Here is a 24702-nt window from a genome sequence, read left to right on the forward strand (position 1 = left end):
CAATACAAGATGATTCAAAGCTCTTCTGTTGGCCTGTTGGCTTATCAAATATAGAAAGAAGAAATCAGTACAGCAAGTTCAGTGCTTTGAGATTACAATCTCTATGTTGTGTACTTTGCAAAATGTTTGTATACAAAGGCATTTGATTTTATTTCAGCATTCAGCATATGTGATCTAATTCAACTAACATCAATAAAATAATATTCTTTGCAATTAGGCTATTTCAAAAGAGCACAGCGTTTAATTTCTAAGGTCAGACTGCAATACAAGTTTCAGATGTTTATTGTGCTCTTTTATAATCGAATCATTTACACCTGCTTTGGTTTAATACAGGGACATTTGAAGGTAGCAGGATACTTCTTCCACAAAAGTAAAATGTATTTTCATTCATTTAAACAGTAGTGATACATAAAATTTGATTTATTACTCTGTCACATTGCTGTGCTTGACAATCTCATTCAGCAATTCAAAAGAAATACATGCACATAAAAATAAAAGTCTTAGTGTGACAAGTCTCTGACATTTGTGTTAAGGAAGAAGCATGCATTTGAAGTCTTTTGATCCCTCAAAGTATTTCTTTATTTCTAATGGGGATTTAGAGATTTGTGTTCATAGTCGGAGTTGTTTTCGTAAATCGGTCCACCCTCTTCAATCATATTTCTTCACTGATCTTCAATTAAGAGCCTGCTTGTTGTCTTAGATGTTTGTTTATTTCATGTGGAAGAATAATACAGTAAACAACTGCAGTGCTATAATGAATTCAGATAAATCGGTCCACTTTTCTTGCCATCTCAAAGTCAGAAGTGGACCAATTTTGAGAAAATAAGACATTTAATATTTTTTTTAATGTTTTTACATTTTTACATTCACACACACACACACACGCGCACGCATTGGTTTTTGAGGTTTATGTTTGTGGTTCATGGGGACTATCCAGCATAATGATTTTTATACAAACTGTATTTTCTATCGCCCTACACCAACCCTAAACCTACACTTTGAGCATTTTTAGATTAGACTGAGAATTAAAAAAAAAAACTCAATCTGTATAATTTATAAGACATTTGAATTATGGGGACACCTAAATTGCCCTCATAAATCACCTTCACATTGTAATATCTATGCCATACCCATGTCATTATACAAATTTGTGGGTAACACTTTATTTTAAGGTGTCCTTGTTACACGTTACATGTACTTACTATTATAATAACAATAAATCAAGCATAATTACATGCAAGTGACCCTAAACCAAACCCTAATCCTAACCCTAACCATATAGTAAGTACACAAAGTTAATTAATATTAGTCAGTACTTAAATGTATAATTACACGGTTACAAGGACACCTTAAAATAAAGTGTAACCAATTTGTGTCCTCATAAACCACATAAACAAGCACACACACACAGGTATGTATATATGTTGTGATAATACTTAAAAATGAACTGAATAAGAACACATTTCCTAAGATTTCTTGGAAAAAGACAGCTACTGTCAATTGTGCAAATGAAACACATAACTTATACACTTTATCTATATGATTTGAAAAATACATAAAATTATTTTAAATGGAAGACAGTGCAACAACCAAGTTTCAAACTGACAGAATGGACAACTAGAGCTTTGATTTAGATTCTTTACTTCAGACTTGGTCTGTTTATAAATGAATAAATTTCACTGCTGTACTTTAGACCTGATGAGAAGAGTATCTCATATTTTTTTTGCATATATCTGGCCTATATCTGAGCCTTTTGTATATGTGCAAATGTTGTTCTCTCTGCAGAACCTACAGGCCACCTAGGAGTTTTGTTTAGCATGCGCCAGGGCTGCCGGAACTCAGCATGAGCAAGGCTCGAATTTGTTTAGATGAAGAGGGAATGGAGTGCCTTGTAAGAGGGGTCTGAGAGGGAGAGCATTAAATTGAAAACATAATTCGCAGACACAGTGTGCCAATCCTTGTATTAAAAAAAGCACACAAAAAGGAGTTTTTCCAAGTCAAAAAGTAGTGCATGCCTGGGAATGTTTTTTTTTTTCTAGGTCTGCCTGAATATTTCCGGCACGAGATGTTTGGAAATTCTGGAGAATGATGAATCATGGTTTGATTGCTAGATCAACAATGCTACTATAAACCATTGTGACTTCTCTGAAGGTTTCGTGCGACGTTCTTTTGTTCGTCCCTGAGCGCTGTGAAGTGTGTTTGTAAAACAACCTAAATAGTTCTCGCGAAACCACAGAGATTGCAATCTCGCTCCAGGCGTGAGGGTTCTCCTGAGCGGCTCGTCCTAAGAGCGCAATGGCTTTTCTCCTCTGAAAAAAGTCAGCATGTCTTGATTGGCAAACCAACCCACACTGGAGAGGCAAGCCAGGTCTAGATAAAGTGCTATTTCTGCTCATTGCCCAACAAAATTTAATAGATCATTGTGTGTGGTTAGATAAAAAGTAAAGGTTTAATTAAGTAGGGTTGTCCTGACATAGGTGTGCATCTCTGTATGTCTGAGAGAGAGTGAATGAATGAAAATGAGTTATAGAACAAAAGAAAGAAAGCGAGAGAGGTGTTTCAACAGGTGTAACTGCCTGGTAACCGTCTTCTGTACTCATAATATTACTCTAAAAAACACACCACAGGGACATCCGTTATTAAAGGTACTGGGTTGCAAAATGTTATTCTCATAAATAACAGAAAGTTATACACTAAAGTTCAAAGGTTTCAGCATAATTAGAATGATTTCTGAAGGATCTTGTGATACTGAAGACTAGAGTAATGGCTGCAGAAAATTCAGCTTTGTCATCACGGGAATAAATTACATTTCAAAATATATTAACACAGAAAACAGGTTTTGTTAAAATTGTTATAATATTTCACAATATTAGTGTTCTTAAAGGGATAGTTCACCCAAAAATTAAAATTATGTCATTAATTACTCACCACACGGATACGTTGTTTTCGTTAAGATCAAACCGTAAACAACGTAGAAAACGCTGTTTACGTTCAGTGGATATACTCTCCAAAATAGCACTAGGGTGACGCAGAGGAGATGAACTGTTGAATAAAGTCATTATTTCTGTTTTCTTTGAAAACGAAAAGTATTCTCGTAGCTTCGTAGAATTACGCTTGAACCCCTGATGTCACATGGATTATTTTACCGATCTCCTTGCTCCTTGCTTCATTGAAGTTCAATTTACAGAAGTATATAGAAGCAGTTAAAAACTTGTTTTTAACTTGTTTATATACATAAAACAAGTAGAAAAATCTGTCAACATAGTACGAAAAATTACACTTACTGTATATTCAACATTCAATGCAGTAGTCCTCAGTGTTGTTCTCAAGTGGATTTATATATTTTGCAGTGTAAGACAGTTAGGTTGTCATAACAGGGTGAATATTAGTTCAAACAAACTGCTGTCTACTTGCACTCAGTTATCAGCCAAAAGGACTGAATGAGCCTCTGAGGCTACAGTACCATCCAAACTATAAAAGTGTGTGGTGAAGCCCAACTGGCTGCCACACAAATGTTCTCCTGAGAAATTCCTTTAAACAATGCCCACGAAGCGGCAATGGCATGAGTTGCATGCTCGTACAGGGTCATGAAGTGCACCCAAAACTAAAGACTAGTCCCAAGGGGACACGACCAGCTTGCAGTGATTAGAATGACTCAAGTGGCCTACTTGTAAATACAAATGTTTGGCGTTGATACTTCAGTGTCCTTCAAGCATTCTGACTTAGTTTAGTGCTGACACATTAAAGCAGTGTGAGGGTTGATCTGTCAGGTAGGCAGGACTGCATGGTGTCAGTGTACATCTGTGGCCTTTTAGTCACGAATAAAGGTGCCTTCAGTGTTGTATAAATTGGGGTGGCTGACTGGCAACCATTTTTGATGTCTTAAGACAGATTGAACAGGTGAGGAAATATTTTCTGTTGGCACTTGATTGTATACTGTTATTTAGTCTCACCTTTAGCTGAACTGTTTTGTGTAATGAAGTGTTGACATGAGCCAAGAATTCCACCATCACTCTCTCTTCCTCACACGCACATACACAAACACAGACTATACAAAATCTTTGAAATTTTTTTACATACTTGCATATCAAAGCTTACGAGGAACCTGGTTTGAGTCTGACCTGGGTCATGATCCCATTCCACTATTCGTGTCTCCACTGCAATATCCCATAAAATAAAAGCAAAATGCCCCAAAATTAAAAAAAAGAGTGTAACAAAAACTCAGTTTGACATCACAGAGGTGTCGACTTCCTGCTGTAAACACCCTCCTTTCCACTCAGGTAGGCCTGACTAGTGGAACTATATGAAAATAAAGGTTCTTTATTGTCATCTATATCCTTGGAACCTTTCCATTCCACAAAAGGTTCTTTATAGTGGTAAAAGGTTCTTTTGAATATTAATGTTCTTTACACTAAGAAAAAAATGGTTCTTTTAAGAACTGCTCACTGAATGGTTCTTTAGGCAACCATAAATGGTTCTTCCACTGCTAAAACCGCCTGTTGAAACCTTTATTTATAAGAGTATAGTGGGCAAAACACTCCTGGTAGAACTTGTAGGCTACTTTAGACAAAAGTAAAGTGTACACAAAAGCTATGGAAAACATTATTCATAACAAGCAGTTATCTTGCACTTACTTTATCATTCATGGTGATTACTTTTAGCAGGACACAAATGTATCCGTGTGTGTGTGTGCGTGTGTGTGTGTGTGTGTGTGTGTTAATGGATCGATGTTGAATTACCCTGTTCTTTCTGTAATCTGCATCTGGAGATCTGTTTGTTCCAGTGTAACTTCCTCTGATTAATAACCCAGACAAATATAAATGAGTAACACTGGATCAATACAGGACTATACTGACCAACAATAGCATCTGCCACTTGGTCAGTGTCTCCAATTAACATTATTTTATTGAGTGTACTTAAAGGGAGAGTTCACAAAAAAAAATTTTAATGAAATAAATAAACAAATATAATATAATATATGTGTGTGTGTGTGTGTATACAGTATATATATATATGTATGTATATAAAATGTACTTACCTTCATGTCACTCCAAACCTGTATGACTTTATTTCTTCTGCAGAACAAAAAATAAGATATTTTGAACTTTTAAGAAAATATTCTGAACTGTTTTTGATCATATAAAGAAAGTCAATGGGTTGCAAAACAACAATGGATTCCACTGGCTAGAACTGTGTGTATGGACAAAAACATATTTCAAAATTTCTGCTTCTGTCAATTTTATGATTTAAAGAACATATTAATGTGTTTTAAAGAAAATGTTGACTGATGTGATTTTTATCATAGTAAGGACAGTTTATCATTCAATCACAGATTATTTTGCACCACTTAAGTAAATCATGCACAACTGTGTTCCAAAACAGAATTTAAACTATATAATATAAAAAAATATGAATATCAAACACCCACCCTGGTGTCTTTTACAGTAAATCACAGCAGCAGTAAAGCGAGGGCGGGGTGTGTCGTGCGAAGCACAGTGCGTGAGGACGGCGAGCTTTTGGATCCCCTTTCAAGTTTAGACAAAGACAGCAGAACGGCTACGCTCGCCAGGTAAACACAGATCCACCGGCAGACCATAAGGGTGGAGGGGTGGGGGAAGCTTGTTGCTTACATTTCTCTTAAAAATGCCTCCTGCGCCGCACAGAGTGCAGTTAAAGCTGTCAACACGTGGCATACAGTGCAACTCATATCAGATAATCCACTATCAGATTTTTTTTCAAGAAAATGCCTTTTGTAATGTTTTCTCCGGGCTGCATGCGAGCAGAGCTGCTGTAGCATGTGAGGAGCAGCGATAAAGAGCTGAGGACCATCTAAATCAGCATGCAACATAGATTGTTCAAACATGATGTTCTCTTCCATATCCTAAACTTGTCATCCCGCTGTCTTGAAACACAAACTAGTGGATGTAGACCCACAGCACTTTGGTTCAGCCTTGCAGATGTATAACCACAGTAACATTAACAGATTTTAGGTTTACTCTCACACACATACATCACCTCTGAATAACCTTGCTGTAATAACAGTGCTTGCCTACCTCTGTATGTTTGTTTATTTTTCTTTTACTGGTTTGGCAAGTTAACATCACCTCAGGTGAAAGCCCTCCATGAGTGTCTGTGAGTTTTAAAAAGTGCAAAGAAAGGACACATACACACACACACATAAACACTAAACAGACAATGAGGGCAGACGTTTTGTTGTTGAACACATGGCTACTCTCAGCAGACACGGGGAATCACAGAGTTTACGTGTTTCAGATTCCACTCACATGAATGCACACCCACATGCACACAAGCCCATTTCACACAAGTAAGAAATCAGACTCTGTCAGGATTGTTCTCAAAACATATATTTTATATTCAGTTATTTTAAATTCATTGTTTCCTGATCAATAACAAGCCTAATCTTATAAGACCTGATCAAAAATAACATACTTCAACCATCCGCAATGAAAAATATAATCAAGTGAATTCAATAATCAATAATAACTTAGATATATTTATATATATATATATATATATATTAGTGCTATCAAACAATTAATCGCGATTAATCACTTCTAAAATAAAAGTTTATATAGTAAATATATTTATATATAATATAAAATATAAGAATATACATTTATAAACGTATATATGTAAACATTTTCAAAATATATACTATATGTATGTATATTTATATATACATAATAAATATACACAGTACACATACACTCACCTAAAGGATTATTAGGAACACCATACTAATACTGTGTTTGACCCCCTTTCGCCTTCAGAACTGCCTTAATTCTACGTGGCATTGATTCAACAAGGTGCTGAAAGCATTCTTTAGAAATGTTGGCCCATATCGATAGGATAGCATCTTGCGGTTGATGGAGATTTGTGGGATGCACATCCAGGGCACGAAGCTCCCGTTCCACCACATCCCAAAGATGCTCTATTGGGTTGAGATCCGGTGACTGTGGGAGCCATTTTAGTACAGTGAACTCATTGACATGTTCGAGAAACCAATTTGAAATGATTCGAGCTTTGTGACATGGTGCATTATCCTGCTGGAAGTAGCCATCAGAGGATGGGTACATGGTGGTCATAAAGGGATGGACATGGTCAGAAACAATGCTCAGGAAGGCCGTGGCATTTAAACGATGCCCAATTGGCACTAAGGGGCCTAAAGTGTGCCAAAAAAACATCCCCCACACCATTACACCACCACCACCAGCCTGCACAGTGGTAACAAGGCATGATGGATCCATGTTCTCATTCTGTTTACGCCAAATTCTGACTCTACCATCTGAATGTCTCAACAGAAATCGAGACTCATCAGACCAGGCAACATTTTTCCAGTCTTCAAACGTCCAATTTTGGTGAGCTCGTGCAAATTGTAGCCTCTTTTTCCTATTTGTAGTGGAGATGAGTGGTACCCGGTGGGGTCTTCTGCTGTTGTAGCCCATCCGCCTCAAGGTTGTGCGTGTTGTGGCTTCACAAATGCTTTGCTGCATACCTCGGTTGTAACGAGTGGTTATTTCAGTCAAAGTTGCTCTTCTATCAGCTTGAATCAGTCGGCCCATTCTCCTCTGACCTCTAGCATCAACAAGGCATTTTCGCCCACAGGACTGCCGCATACTGGATGTTTTTCCCTTTTCACACCATTCTTTGTAAACCCTAGAAATGGTTGTGCGTGAAAATCCCAGTAACTGAGCAGATTGTGAAATACTCAGACCGGCCCGTCTGGCACCAACAACCATGCCACGCTCAAAATTGCTTAAATCACCTTTCTTTCCCATTCTGACATTCAGTTTGGAGTTCAGGAGATTGTCTTGACCAGGACCACACCCCTAAATGCATTGAAGCAACTGCCATGTGATTGGTTGATTAGGTAATTGCATTAATGAGAAATTGAACAGGTGTTCCTAATAATCCTTTAGGTGAGTGTACATATATTATGTAAACAAAAACGTTTATTTTGGATGCATAAAAGCTGTGAAAATGAACCCTAAAAGACATGTCTGTAAAATCACAAACAACTTCCAGAAAGCTGGGGTGATGCTCTGACAATCTACTGTCCTCAGGAGACTTTGACACAGAATTACAGATGCTACACAGCAAGATGCAAACCTCTGACCAGCACCAAAATGACCAGCACCAAAAATAGGAAGGCAAGATTGAAGTTTGCAAAAAAGCACAAAATTGAGCCAGTAGAGTTTTGGAACTGTGTTTATGGACCGATGAGACAAAGATGAACCTTTAACTAAGTGATAGGAAAGCAAAACTATGGAGAAAAAAAGGGAACTGCAATGATCCCAAGCATACAGCCTCATCTGTAAAGCATGGTGGACGTGGTGTCATGGCATGAGCATGCATGGCTGTCTCTGGAACAGGCCCTCTCAAATTTACTGATGACTTAATGTATGATGACAGTAGCAGAATGAATTTGGAAGGGTACAAAACCTTCTTGCCTACCAATATTCAAGAAAATGCCACCAGATTCATTGGGAAGTGCTTCATATTGCATCAGGACAATGACCCAAAACACCCGGCCAGTTCAGTCAAGGAATTTATAAGGGCAAAGAAATGGAAAGTCTAAGATTGCCCAAGTCAATCTCCAGATTTAAATCCGATTGAACATGAATTTCACCAGCTGAAGAGGAGAGTAAAGGCAGAAACTCCCCAAAACAAACAACAATTGGAATTGGCTGCATTAAAGGCTGGGAAAAGTAATTCAAAGGATGAGAGCAAGAGTCTGGTGATGTCTGGGTCACAGACTCACTGCTGTGATTGTGTGCAAGGGATCTGCAACAAAATAATAGCTTTTAATCTTTTATATCTGTCTTATGTTCAACTATCCCAATACTTATGCTCACATCAATGAGTGGGATGAACTCTAAAAGTGCTGTTCTTATTATTTGGTAAAACATATGTGTTGAAACGGCTAATAATAAAATGTGACATTCTGTAGTTTTGTCTCATATTCATCTTTTAATCATATTTGCAAATGTCTTGACTCCACAGCCAACATAGCAATTTTGTCTTTACTGTTCCAATACTTATGGAGGGGACTGTATATATACACATGCACATACACACACGCACACCCATGTTTGTTTTTGTGAAAAGTGGGGACATCCCATATGTGTAATGGTTTTTATACTGTACAAACTGTATGTGCTATTACCCTACACCTAAACTTAGCCCTCACAGGAGACTGTGCATTTCTATTTTCCCCCCAAAAAACTCACTCTGTATGATTTATAAGCGTTTTGAAAAGTGGGGACATGGGTCAATGTCCTGAAAAGTCACCTTTACCATGTTATACCTATGTCATACCTGTGTCATTATACAAATTTATGTCCTCATTTGTCACAAAAACGTGCACACACGCACACACACAAACAGTTATACTGAAACAAGTGAGGAGTAACCAGACTCTAGTAACTCAGTACCAGCTCATATGACGAAGCATTTTTATCCAGTTTGCTCAGAAGAAAATCCGTCAGTGCATTTTAATGACAGCTGCAGTGCTTTCACATGACTGCACTTAAATAGACTAAATGCAGGGACAAAACCACAAATTGTTTTAATGAAATATTTAATTCAATCCTATACAGACCTGCAAGCTCCTTTAAATTCTAAAAACAAACTGTTTTATGCCAGCAAGTAAACTCCATAACATAAATGGTTCAGTTTCTCACTCATAAACCGAAATAAACTGTCTGTGTTTTATTGTCAGAGACTCAAAACCATATTCAAAGACCAGCTTCTAACATGACACCACGCACCTGCAATCCTTGCAGCACTGTCACGCCAAATACACACACACACACTTTACTAAGCGTTATACACTTACTGTCACGCAAAGAGTTAGCAACACACTCAAAAACAGAATTAGGTTTCACACTTCATAGTGATAAAATGCTTTACGCACTTGCAGATGTAAACACATATCCACTCAACAACAAACACACAACTACTCATTGTATCAAATTACACACTTGGAACAAAGATAAGAAAAACAAACCTAAGTGGGAGGAAGGAGAAAATTTAAGGAATTCATTCAAAGAAAAAGAGATGGAAATGCTGGGTGCAGCGTTTAGCTTGAACCAAACAAGGCATAAAACAGGTGCGTGTTCTCTCATGACAGCTCTGTAAAGGGGTGTCTTTGGGATGTAATCAAATAGGAAATACTTTTCACACACATAGGAACACCGATGCTGCTATACGAGCCAAAGTCTCTGTGATAATGAGCGCGTAGACTCGGCTGCTGTATCATTTCTCTCGGCTGTTAGCTCAGCGGTGCGCTAACATCTTACCATCATTTTATGTGCCAAAGCTAAAATGCTGTAGTAATCATAGTATCTGGTAGTGGTTAAAGATCTGGGCTGGTAATCCAAACTATAGAAGTGATGATTTATCAGCTGGAGAGTGGTGTCAACTGCTCACATGACCTCTGTGAACTCTGTGAGTCAAGGCACTCAGCTCCATTTATCAACAGTAATATCAGTGTTATAAGAGTGCTGTATGTCACTTTGCAAACAGCTAAATAACCAAAACACTAACAAATACATAACCACTAGGTTGCCAGTATTGACATTTGATACTATTTTGTGTAAATAAATAAAAACAATACTCTAAAATCACTTTTTATCATTCACTTAAAATTCAATATCAATCAATACTGATAAATGGAATTAATCTCTAAATGTCAGTACTGATATACAGTGCATCATTATTTCAAAATGATTTAAACTCTGTTGTATTTTAACACCAAAATGTTTTATTTGCAAAATAGTACCCAGACAGCCAAACAAATTCTTGAAATACTTGATGGCTTAGATGGTATTTAAAGCTAACTGATAAGCACAGTGTTGATCAAGTGCTGGATCCTATCTACACACTAGATGATAGATGATAAATAGATGACTTTGAACTTCTTGTGTTGAGAAAAAGATCATGACACCTGCATTTAAAAAAGATAAACCACACGCACACCTGCGCACACACACATCGCATCGCAGACAGAAGGCCTGAACTTAAAGTTATCAGATTGCCGCTGGGGCTAAACACAGGAGGTACGAGCAGAACGATCATTTCAGCTGTCACAAAGAGAGAGAGGTTGTGACTTTTGCAGGCCCAGAATCAAACTGCCAACCATTTAATATGGTTTCTTTCTATTACATTTCTAAAAAGGAGAAAGCTTGGTTGACATGCCCTTTAAATGTCAGTTTTAGGCCTGCTCATATGTTCAGCCTGCTGGAAATCATTTCGTCTTGGAATGGTAGGGAAATGAGTAAGCACAGGGCCGAAACTCTATCTGACTGCAGCGGTTTGGAGCCGCACACAGTGCCAAACTGCTAAATTCATATTTATTTGAGTGTATGACTGTGGAAGCAGTCAAGGTTTTTGAATATATCCAGGGATATTCCAAGACATCTTGGTCTCTTAACAGAAATGTGGTCAGCATCATACATCAGGACATATTTTTTTTCAAGACAATTCATCAAAGTAAAAGGTTTTGTTGTTTAAAAATGAAGTAGAATGTGTTTCGTGTGTGGTTTATGTGAGTGGATTTACCAAGACCTTTTAGTTTTAAAATGGATGATTTTACAAAAGTATGGTTTACATAAGACAACTCTAGGCCTGTGACAATGGAGGTCTGTGAACTTTTCAATGCATGGATGAGTTTAGCAGTATAATGTATGGACGTTTTATAGTGCATATAACCGTTAAACAAATTGAACCGTGACCCTGCACACCCAAAAATGAACATTCGGTCATTTGCTCACCTTCACGTTATTCCAAACCTGTATTACTGTTTTTCTTCTGTGGATGTCTCAGCGTTTCTTTGTCCACACACTGAAAGCCAATTGGGTCCAATGTTGTTTTGGACTCCCATATTCTTCAGAATATCTTATTTGTTGTGGAAATTTAAGTTATGGTTACCGAGAACCCAACAGTAACACATGCTGAGACTGTTTCCATGGAAGACTATATAATCATTTGTGTATGTATGTGTATTTGTGTGTGTGTGTTTATAGGCACACTCCACAAGTTGCACAGGCTTGCTTGCCTCCCCCATGAACCCAGAAAATTACACACACCATCGGTGCACAAGAGAATGTTTTGGATTCACTCAAAGAAAAAATATCCCAAAGGCTTTATGTAGGTGTGGTTCAAAAGACAGTTAAATGATTATCACTCACCTTAGAGCATGTTAGGAACTCATGAAACTTCATGACCTTTCACTGTGCCTTCACCTCTGCTGAGAGAATAAAAGAGATTTGCTCAGTTGAAATGTTTAAACAGATTTTGTCTATTTTCTTTTCATATACTCTCTGACCTGTGTGTGATCTCTGTGGCGCTTCTCATCCCTGTTCTTACCGTTTTAGGTATACGTGGCCCTCACCCAAGCTCATCATAAATGCAGTAAACTTCCCCATTCTTTCAAAAGTCAGCAACTGCCACAAGCAAATTGTTTCATTAAACATGTAAACTCAGTTTACAAAGAGTGATCCTGAGTGACACGTTGATGTCAGGTATTGGGTGCGTCAGAATCAGGTGTGACATTCCACATACCGTGGCGAGGCCACCTTGCCAATTTCACAGTTCAAATTAATTAAGGCATGTTCTCTTTGTTTAGCAGTGCATTTACGTCTGTAAACAATGAATAAGCAGAATGAAGAACTCAACTTTGGTTCAAGTCCAGCTATAACTGCTTATCATATCCATTAAAGAATGTTTTTCTTTTTCTTTTTTTTTCTGATGTTAGAATCAAAGGTCATGAAAAAACAAGACGTAAAAAAGGCTCTCACAAGTACAGCCAAACTTCTATATTCACGTTTATTTTTTGATCATGGTGAGGACATATAATAGAAATCTTTGTGAATCACATTATGAATGGTTTTCGCAATTTCAGGTATTTGGTATCCTTGATTATCGTTTAGTTATTTAAAACTAAATACATTCAAATATATAATACAAAACACTGAGAAAATATCGTCACAAGTCGTTTTTATGCCTCGTTTCTTAAAATATGTCCCTCATATAGTATTGGCAAACTACACACACAATGGTTTCACTATAATTCTGAGTATATTTCATACATGCCACTGTTTTTTATTTGTTTTCATCTACAGGTTGATAATGTACAAGAACCCACTTGAATTTAAACCTCACACAAACCTGTTGATATTACCAAATTTAAAGCAAAACATTGAATTAATGAATAGCCTTTTAATTACATTTACATTTATGCATTTAGCAGACGCTTTTATCCAAAGCGACTTACATTGCATTCAAGTTACAGTTTTGACATTTTATCAGCTCTTGCTTTCCCTGGGAATCGAACCCATGACCTTATCGTTGCTAGCGCCATGCTCTACTATTTGAGCTACAGGAAAGATATTTAATTACTTTAAATACCACTTCAAACATATACAGAATTCATTTTGACCTTACGACTCCAAACCTCACACACTCTATTCGTACAGTTACGGGGGCAGGTGAGCATCTCTAAACCTTTAACTCGCGTGAAAGCGCTTGTGATTGATAGGTCTAGACTCTAAGCCCCGCCCTCGTGGGCCGTCCCTGTCGAGCGATTATATTAATGCCAGCCGGTGCAGTCCGTTCTCCCATGAGGACTTTTTAACCGATAGGAAGTGATAACTCTTGTTTCTTTAATAGACTTTGACATTAACTAAGACTGAGCACTCCCGAAAGTGTTGCTCAAAACAAATACTCTTTAATAAAAGAGCTACTCAGTACTATAAAGTGACAGAGGCGCCTTACAATGAAGTTGGAGGTTTTCTCTGCGAGTCGCCTTGTGGACAAGCCGCTGGACCTGTGCAGTGACATGGATGTGAACGTGGCTTCACCGCTGTCCACGGAGGAGGAATTGGGCTCGGATGGAGACTGTTCAGCCAACAGCCCAGGACCAAGTGCCCCCGTTTCGGACAGGAAAGCGAAACCATATACGCGCAGACCCAAACCACCATACTCCTACATCGCGCTCATTGCTATGGCCATACGCGATTCCAACACCGGCCGCCTCACACTTGCTGAAATAAACGAGTACTTAATGAAAAAATTCCCGTTCTTTCGGGGCAGCTACACGGGGTGGCGCAACTCCGTACGGCATAACTTGTCATTAAACGACTGCTTTTTAAAAGTGCTGCGAGACCCCTCGCGTCCGTGGGGAAAAGACAACTACTGGATGTTGAACCCACAGAGTGAATACACTTTCGCAGACGGCGTTTTCCGCCGGAGGAGAAAGCGCATCAGTAAGAAGAGCACTTCGGAATGTCAAGAGCGCGCGCCTGCGGATGACAGCCGGCTCCCAGCGCGCGACGAATCCTCGAAGTTTTCCAGTTCCTTCGCCATAGACAGCATCCTCAGTAAACCGTTTACGCGGAGGGAGCAAAGCACAGAGGACACGTGTTTTGGTACCAGGCTTATGTTGTCAGCGGCTCCGCACTTTCTGCCAGTCGTCATGGGCTATCCGCCGCAGACCGGATTCCAGGTCAGTTCTAAGGTGTCGAGTGCCTTTCCGATCTACAGGTGTAATTCGGCAGACATTACTAACATCAGTCGAATGCCGGACATACCAAATTCCCTTCCGGGTTTGGCACACTCCCACACTACTGTACAAGAGACTGGATATCACCCCTTCAGAATAGACTCTCTGCTGTCATGAAATTCTCACGCTTAAACGCAATTTCTTTGGTGTTTGACACACCAGTCATGTGCACTTTCCTCTGTTTAATGGTGTGTTTTAGGACTGTGTTTTCGTGATTTAAGTCCATGCACAATAGGATACGTACTGCAGTGCTGCATGTCTGCTGTTTAGATGTCTTCTTAGATGAATCAATGTCGCGCCAGTACAGTGTTTACTGATTCCATTTTCATTTCTTGTAAACGATGGCAGAACCATGCCAGTAATTATGGACAGAATATGTATTTAAATGTAGTCTACTCCTTTGAAATATTGTGTTGGGTTACACTTGTACTGTGTTTTATGTCTGTGTAAATATGATGGTTTATTTAGAGCTGTGCTCAGTTGGACAACATATGCAGTTGTACTTTCGTTAATAAAAGAAAATATGCCAGAGAATAATATTTTCATTCATTACTCATTCGTATTCTTTCTTTGAGTGTCCCTTATTAGGTCACGAGATCCTGTTTTCATCACTGACATGTTTTTCTTACAATGATTCTGATTTAGAATCTTTCTGAAATCTGTGCTACCAAAGGCAAAGGCAGCAACGCAAACACTGAAAATGAAAATTTTGATGGATGTACATTTTCTAAGCATTAAACAGTGACAAAATACATAATCACGACAAATATAACAGCGTACAGAAATCACAGTCGCTTGAGATGGTAACCATGGCAACCGTATGCCACCCAGTAGCCTATTTTCCGGTAGGATAAGTATCAGACCATATTTGACAAAACATAGACTATTATCATTAGGCATCACTTTATGCCTTGTTACACACATAGAAATTATTTACTGATTCACATAATCACAAAAACGTTAATTTAACCAGTTTTGGAGATAGAAGCCCTATAATTGACCCCTTGTATAATTCGTACGCTGCTTAAATTTCCCATAAAGAGAAGTATACAAAACTTCTTCATAACGTGAAATTACAAGGTCTGTTCACTGACCAACAGACCACGTTTCAGGAAACTCGTGATTCCAAAACAGCTTTTCAAATGATTGCAGAAAATTCAACACATATGCCTTCGAGTCACTGAAGCTGCAGCCACGCATGCACGCGCCAAATACAAGTCGAATGTTGTCAAAGTTGGAATTAATGGAAACGACACTTCTTGGCAAACAAGTCAACTCAGTCTAATGAAGCATTCAAGTTCATAAAAGAAAAAAAGAAAGTCCAGTTTATCCAGAAATATTTCTATATTTCATTTAATTTTAAGCCTAGGCCAATAGTTTATACGTTATGCTATATTTATCAGTAATTAATATCCCTTATATAATTAATATCATAAATTAATATCTATAATATCGCTATAGGCAGTGATTTATTTTTTTATATTTTTTATTTAGGCTATAAAAGTTATACATTTATAATCAAAGCAAATGGAAATGCGTCCATAAATGCAAAATAACCTCGACGTCATGGCTTATTACAACTGGTCGGGTAGCCATATCTACAGTGTTTGCAGACGAACTGACTTCCGTTTGAAATACAAATACAAAAACGCATAGCCATGTTCGGTTCAGCAGTCTCATACCTGGCTGAAGTCCACGACAAAAGGACAACCACTTGGACAGCAAGACATGAATCATTAAACGCTATATAACGAAATCTGAACCGTTTTACATTTCTTATTAAAGCACATTTTATTTTATAAATTGTGGGTTTTTTATTTCTTTATTTAGTTTGTTTCAAACATGAAAATATTTTGCGCTGTCCGCGGTACTGAATCAGGCCCATCGTTTCCTTTTCAGTTTTAGTCTTTAGTCTCGCCATCTCCTTGGGTTGACAGCCCTGTCATTTTTTTAAGAGCAAACCGTGGACTTGTCTTGCTTCACTTATATCACTTTTTATGTAAGCTACTCCCCAGTGAATGAATGAATAAATAAACGAATTAATTATTTATTTAATTAGGCCTAATTAATTAACGAATAAAGGGAATATTCTGTTGTATAAATCGCCAAAGCAAATCGGCATAAATAAAAACTGATAAAAGTGATAAAAGAATTCGAAGCGTTCGAGGATGGTCGCACTTTATTGCACTATAACATTACAAAGTTAAGGAAAGCTCACAATTGCATGTACTTTTTGTCGTTATGGCACGTATAAACAGCAAGTAATGCACTGTCTGGTTGTCATCTTTTAAATGCTTGCCATTCAAGTGCGATGCTGCAACCTGCAGGTGAAGACGCGGAATGACACACCTGTCTGTAAAACCCGTTAGCTGAGAATTAAAGTCTATCATGATCACTTCAGCTGCAAATAAACGCTCATTCGTAGGCTATAAATATACTGGCTTATTTGGAAACCACGTTAAATAAACATACACACCAATGGAGGGGTTACCTATAGAGAGATCAATTCAAGACAAAAAGAGCATGTTTAAACCAAATGAATTAGACATGTATAAATGTGGCCTATTTACACCAAGAAATATACATTCCTTCCGGTGTCACTCATTCTAGTGCAAACACTGTCATCGAAACACAGTAAATATGCTTTCATTTATTCATAATGATTTTGTTTAGGCTACATCGATTTAACTTGCACCAAAAAAACAAACAAAACTGCAAGCATCAAATAAACTGATCTTACAAATCTCGTGGGTTGAATATTTCAGTGTATAAAGCTAATGGGTTAAATAATAGGCCTAAGCCATTCTTCAACAGAGCAATATGAGACCTGAAGGCGCATCTGTGATACAATAATTATAAAATAAAAAATCTACGGATAAAATATCATGCATCATGTTTCACTGTTATAATCTCTAATAATTAGTCAGTTAATTAATATTATCACTGTCCTATATTTCAAAATCTTTTCAATTGTTAGCGCCCTCTTTCTATAATAATTTAAAGTATAAGTAGCCTACCCTAAAAATAAAAAAATAAATTTTACCCTAAAATATTTCTGTATATTGTGGTTGTGTGTCAGGTGTAAGTCTACTTTCTTTAAAAGGGATACTTACATTTTTCTGATATAAAATGGTCTCGGATCAAGGGTTGACTGGAGCCTTTGGTGCGCATAGTTGGTGCGCAATGAATAAGTCATATATATTGTTTGCCTTAATTAGGTATGTAATGAAAATAGATCGATGCGTGTATGTGCGCAGGGGAGCGCGATGCTTTCTTACGCACATGCACTCATAGCTATGGCCTGTGTTCAAAGTCTCGTGCAGAGCTCGGTTTCCTCTAGAGCAGCCGCGGGTATCCGGGACTCGGCGGGGGTCAGGCGCTCAGCGGGCGGGGGAAACCCGGCGAAATACTGCTTATATAGCGCGGGAACATGTTTTTATCCACATCCTCACGGTAAGCTAAAACTAAGGGATTGTTGATTCGCTTAGTTCAAAAGAACACTTAAAAGAGTTGGGTGATTAAAAAGGGAGGGGAAAAAAGAGAGCGCGAGAGATAACATATCCCGTGCCATTTATGGAAAAAAGCCAGGAGCCATAATGCTGTATTTGTTGTCTATAAATATAATGCTATTTATAACACCATAAATAATAATATAATAAACCGTAAACAAATCAAATGAATCATTAAATAACAATGCATAATAAACAAATGCAGAGATGGATCTCAAAATTCGATTCAAAATATTCTGCTGATCGACTTCAATGCACAAAGTCAGTCAGTAAAATAACTAGTCTATACTATGTTTTCTTTTTTGTTGTTGTTGCCAGAATAGCAGACAGACCACCATACACTATACCAGTCAAATATTTTTGGACAGCAAGATTTTTGATGAATTCTCTTCTGCTCACCAAGCCTGCATTTATTTGATCCAAAATACGTCAAAAACAGTAATATTGTGAAATGTTTTGAATATTAAAAAGTAATTTATTCCTGTGATTTGCTGCTAAAAAACCCCACCAAAAACAAACAAACAAAAAAACATTTATTACTATTGTTGAAAACATCTAAATAGAATTGTTTGAGGTTTCTTTGATTAATAGACAGTTCAGAAGAACAGCATTTATCTGAAATAGGAATATATTGTAACATTATAAATGTCTCATGCACTTCTGCTCAATTTGCACGATCATCATGCACTTTTGATCGATTTAATGCATCCTTGCTAACTAAAAAGCATGAATTTCTATCATTTCATAATTTAGCAATGCATATATAATGATTTAATTATACTGACTCCAAGCTTTTGAACGGTACCGTGTATAATGTTATAAAAAGCTTTTTATTTCAGATAAATGCTGAAATCTTTGGATCTTTCTATTCATCAAAGAATCCTGAAAAAATATACTCAACTGTTTTAAATACTGATAATAATAATAATAATAATAAAATGTTTCTTGAACAGCAAATCAGTATATTAGAATGATTTCTGAAAGATCACGTGACCCTGGAGACTGGAGTATTGATGCTGAAAATTTAGCACTGTCATAACAGGAATTAATTACATTTTAAAATATATTCAAATAAAAAGCAGTTATTTTAAATAGGAAAAATATTTCACAATATTACTGCTTTTGCTGTATTTTGAATTAAAAAAGTGCAGGCTTGGTGAGCAGAAGAGAATTATTTAAAAACAGTAAAATCTTATTGTCCAAAACCTTTTGACTGGTAGTGTGTGTGTGTGTGTGTGTGTGTGTGTGTGTGTGTGTGTGGTCTGTCTACTGTAAGCAATGCAATTTTCTTTCGTCTGTTTTAAAATAAATATTCCTTTTAACTTTAACATTTAAAACAAAAGCAATGACAGACGAATTATCCGCATAACAATTATGTTTGAAAAAGTAGGCGTCCTACCTTAATCTTTGTAGTAGCCAAACCAATGTAAGGAAATATGCATTAGACGTGTTTACGTTTATATAAATAAATTCATATTTAGGCTATACTGGTCTAAGACTGCTGTGACCCTTCTTTGCTTGCGGAAGCTGTCGACGTCCAAATGGCTAATTGGCTTTTTCTTTTGTTAATGAACGCCGGACTCAAGGGATGTGCTGTAGCCCCGGGCCTGTAAGCTGATCCTGGAGCGCTGTGTGTGGTATCCAGACCTCTCGACAGAGACAGCCTGCTTCCACTCGAGCCAAAGTCATTCCTCTCTCCCTCCCTTGTCCATGTCTGTCTCTCGCTGATCACTGTCTCCCTCATTTGATGGTATGGTTTATTTATTTTAGTCCTGCTGGCTTTATTAAGGCCTCTCACGCTCATTGAGTTCTTGTTCTTATAGACAGCCCTCCAAGTCCATTAGAGGAACCCATCCAATTAGATTTCGAGTTGCAAATGCGAATTTCACAAAGTAAGCCTAGGGTTAGCCCTCTGCTCACTCGATAAACTAAGCTAATCTTTATTAAAAATTATAATTATATTCTGCCCAACTTTTTATTCGCATAAAGCGTGCAACTGTGACTGACTCATTCAGGCGAAATGACCAAAGCATATTTTATAAACAAGCCAAAAGGATAAGCAAGCTTGAGCCAGAAAGATGATGATAATGATGAGAGACGCGATGTTTGTGGTTGCATAGTGATAGATTGAGGGTCGGTTGATTTTGGTGGACAGTGCGTGAGGCTCTGGAGAGAGAGAAAGAGTTGAGTTTGTAGGGGTCTAGAGGTTTGAGGGGGTGGGTGAGGCGGGGAAGGAGGAGCAATTAGAGGAGAGAAAGCCGGGGAGAGTTATTGAGTGATTGGCTGTCGAGTTCTGTTTAGTTGAGGCGCTGCATGAACTCAGTCTTTCCATTTCTTCCTCAAAAACGGACTACAACCGCCAGGATCAGAACGGAGCTCGTGGCAGAAAAAGAACCGTTTCAAAACGTTAATAAAAGGACCACGATTACGTACGTTACTTGGATTCTTTCCCTAACCAAAAACAGGATTTTGATCACTACGTTAAATTCAGAAAAAGAAGACCGTTAAGTCTTCATATGATGCCTTGTTAAATTAGCATAAGCGTGGTGATTATTCTCGGAACTTTTGTTTTCTTGAACCTCGTTGTTGGTTACCGAATATCTCAATCTTTGGGACTTTGCTTAAGCTTTTTCTTGTTTCAACGTCAACGTCTGTCAGCCAGTTGTGTTCGTACGTCAGCGCGGGACAGATGACGACTGAGAGCTCCCACGGACCACTGAGCTCGACGCCCCCGATGAGGACCAGTCCAGCGTCCAGCGCGCTGCATCCAGGACTGATGAACGCGACAGGTAGCTTGGAGGACCATGGCGCAGTTTCCAAGACTAAAAAGACTAACTCAGGACTGCGACGCCCGGAGAAACCGCCCTACTCTTACATTGCACTTATTGTGATGGCAATTCAGAGCGCACCGACAAAGCGCCTCACACTGAGTGAGATTTACCAATTCTTACAAACACGCTTCCCTTTTTTCCGAGGCTCATATCAGGGCTGGAAAAACTCTGTTCGGCACAACTTGTCTCTGAATGAGTGCTTCATTAAACTGCCAAAAGGTCTTGGGCGGCCGGGGAAAGGACATTACTGGACCATAGACCCCACCAGTCAGTTTATGTTCGAGGAAGGGTCATTTCGGCGAAGACCACGAGGATTTAGGAGAAAATGTCAGGCCATGAAACCCATGTACAGAATGATGAACGGCCTTGGGTTCGGTTCCGCCATTTTACCCCAGAGCTTCGATTACCAAACTCCCACCGGCGCACTTGCGTGCCATGGCACTGGCTACAACCTGGACCTGTCTGGTAATGGTTATGAGTCATTAAACAGCGGGCACCATGGTCACATGTCCCCCAGCTCGAGACATGGTTATATGGCTAGCTGTCCAGTGCCTGGGAACGGAGACTATGGCGCGGAGAGCAACACAAGCCCAGTCCCGTCTTCTCCTGCAATAGCGGGTGCGCTTGAGGGTCACTCGCCGTATTCAGAGGGAACAGCACTATGGGCTTCTTCTTCAAATTCTCCATACCTAAAACATCCGACTACAGTCTCGAGCAATTCGCCGTCCACAGGGCAGCATCCCGGCATATTCACCTACTCCCTGGAACAGGGTTACATGCAGCCAAGCGCGAGAGACAACACAGACATGTCAGGTAAAAGCAAATAACGTAGCCTACATATAATCTTTGAAACATTTAGAGGACATTATATTTACTGTGAAATACACGTTATAGCTATCACGTTGTAAAATCTAGGCCTATCTAAACTAGGCTACATTATTTTATAACAAAAATGTAATCTAATCTAAAAAACTAATTTGAAATTCCAAAGCATGATAAAAAAAAAGAAAGCTCTCAGAATGTCAAAATTTCAACATGTTAGGCTTAAGATGACTATAAACTACACAAAATGTTTTGAACTGATAGCTGTTAAATTCATCTTATAGCAACTTTGTGAGCATGGCTCAAAAGCGTTGACATCTTTTGCAACTGAAAGATTTATTTAGGCCTACGTTCGACTACGTTTTTTTGTTTTGTTCAAACAGTTTGGGTACGAAACAGAAAAATGCATTTAAAATATGGTATTATACTAATAACAATAAAAATAATAATAAGAATTATTGTTTATTATCAGATAGGGGTTAAGAGTCATTCCACTTTTATCTAAGCGTATAAAATATAATAAGTACAAAATGTGTGAAGCTCATGCAATAACCTCATACATTTTATTAAATATTGTTGAAAAACAAATTGGATACTTAAAAAAATGGTAAAAGAAATTTGTTTTGTTACACAATAGGCTTACACATTTAAAGGAAGCGACAGGGATATTTTAGGCTACTGTCAAATACAGGGGTAAAAGCTTGTATATGGGGGTACAAATTGTATAGCCTATGTATGAGATGATAAATAATTAAATAAAAAAACAGCAATATAATTTTATGCAATGTTTATGATGTGTATATTTATCTCTCTGTGTATATATCTGTCCTCAGTAGGTATATCGCGCTATCCGACACATTCTTCCCCAGTCGGAGAACGGAAGGACTTCATGTTGAATTTTAACGGAATTACCTCTTTCCATCCGTCTGCTGGTGGATATTATCATCACCATCACCACCATCAGAGTATGCATCAAGACGTCAAACCTTGCGTGATGTAGTCCGCTTGTTGCGGAGCAAGTTGCACAAAGATAAGCACTTGGATAGCTGTGAGGTAAAGACAATTAATGAAGGATTAATAATTGTGCACTCACAAGATGCTTGGAAATGTATTTTTGAAAACCAGCGAAAAAGCCCCTGACGACATGACTTGACCTCACCGCCCCGAGCGCATATAAATCAGTTAAACTCATGAAGTCATGGACTTGCCACTTTATGCCTTGTGGTTACATTTCAATAGAGTTTGAATTAAGCACATATAAGTATATTTCACTTAATCTGTACAGTGCAATGTGATGTTAGCAATAAAACATTTCAAAGGAAAGTTGTGTTTTTGCTTGACCGATAGGCCAAGACCCTATAGCTATATATATGTCTGTCTGTCTGTCGATCTATTGAGTCAAAAGTCCAAATGTGTGTTTTCCCTATCAGTGTTTTTTTATGTTGATACCAAACATCTATAGTTTAAAACCCTCCAACATCAGAATAAATTCTGCCGTTCAAACTTAAATTCATGCATCATATTTTTGTAATAGCGGTTGTGCAAACAAGCGAACAATATATAATAAGTCAGTTTTATAATGAAGGTAGCCTATTTTTAACCGAGGTTTAAAGATACTTCTCACATATTCTGGTTGAGGCAAGATGTTTCTTGTAAGTTGTAATCACATTACTATTATTAGCCTATATTATTCTTATTATTTTAATGAAAATTTTCAGGCCTACATTTGTGCGGTTTCATTAATTGTTTCGTGTTTCACAATTTCATTGTGAAATTGAATTCTTTTAATGGCAGGTTTCATAGTTACAACATGCTCTCGGTCAAAAAGTCAATTTATTTTTTTAGAAATGGAAATTTTGGTGCCGTAACGTTATGCCTTTACAGACATTTGACATTTAAAATAATAATAATAAATAGATTACTCTGTGAAATAGCCTATTTTCTGGAGTAAAATGTTACAATGGTTACAACTAGCCCCGGTCTTCCTCGTTTATTATAAATATTTGTTTAGGTTAGCCTAAAGAAATGATAAATGCGTCAGGAAAAAGATCAAATGAAATACAGCAACGTATTTGTTGTGAATAATGAGGAAGTAAATTATTATTCTTCTATACTCTACAATTTAAAATAAAGGGGAAAAAAATAAATGAGGCAAATGATTATTAAACATAATTTACATTTAGCCTAATCTACCCAACATTTTTCAAATTAATCGCCACTTTGGCCAACATGTTATTTGAATATTTTAGGATGTTTTGGTAACATTGTAAAAACTCTTAAATGACTTTTAAATCAGTTTCGTCCAGTCGCAACGCTTCGAACATATTTTATATTTCTAATTTCATTTAAACTATATCCATCAGTGCACTTGGGAACTTGACCCATATGAAAGGGTAACGAAAGATAAAACCGAAAAAAATTTTTTTTTCTTGATCTTGAAAAGTAAAAGGACACATGTGGCACTGTAAGAAAGCAAAAACATCAGCTCATTACACAAAATTATTCTTGTGATTGTTTGCGGCGCAGACAGTGGAGCTTTTAGACGGTCATCTACCGCCATCTATTGGTGATTTCATGTACCTTCACGCGACGCTTGTGAAATAGACTCGATGATTGCCAGTTTTCCTTCTGATTTTATAAACAAAACGGCATACCTGAGCGAATATTTGGAAAGGATTACAATGAGACATTTATAGCTACTAATAAACACGGATTATACTCACAGCTACACTCATCGACATCAATCGCACCCGTCTTCAAAACACCGTTATCTTCCAAAAAGCACAACGCCTTTTTATTCAAGCATATTGGAGGTATTTATATAGACCTAGAAACACACTTCGTAAACTATTGGGCAATAAAGGAAAGAGGTTCTCATATGACAATGTTGCCAATCACAATATTAAATCTTGGGATAAGTGGGGATGACAGCTGCATGGTACCCAATACAGAAAAA

The 24702-nt window shown here is 37.7% G+C and overlaps 2 protein-coding genes across 2 annotated transcripts; both read left to right on the top strand.

Annotated features, from left to right (window-relative positions):
* The first annotated feature begins 13642 nt into the window (after nucleotides 1-13642).
* On the top strand, nucleotides 13643-15128 carry LOC306843811 (forkhead box protein Q1-like). Its single transcript, XM_079375485.1, has one exon. The coding sequence runs from the start codon at nucleotides 13799-13801 to the stop codon at nucleotides 14699-14701; it is 903 nt and encodes a 300-aa protein (XP_079231611.1). The 5' UTR covers nucleotides 13643-13798; the 3' UTR covers nucleotides 14702-15128.
* A 5264-nt stretch (nucleotides 15129-20392) lies between these two features.
* LOC306843799 (forkhead box protein F2-like) lies at nucleotides 20393-23066 on the top strand. The gene is made up of 2 exons (XM_079375473.1): nucleotides 20393-21737; nucleotides 22580-23066. The coding sequence occupies exons 1-2, from the start codon at nucleotides 20783-20785 to the stop codon at nucleotides 22744-22746; spliced, it is 1122 nt and encodes a 373-aa protein (XP_079231599.1). The 5' UTR covers nucleotides 20393-20782; the 3' UTR covers nucleotides 22747-23066.
* Nucleotides 23067-24702: the final 1636 nt, after the last annotated feature.

This window comes from Barbus barbus, assembly GCF_936440315.1.
Source record: "Barbus barbus genome assembly, chromosome: 24".
NCBI classification, from domain to species: Eukaryota; Metazoa; Chordata; class Actinopteri; order Cypriniformes; family Cyprinidae; genus Barbus; species Barbus barbus.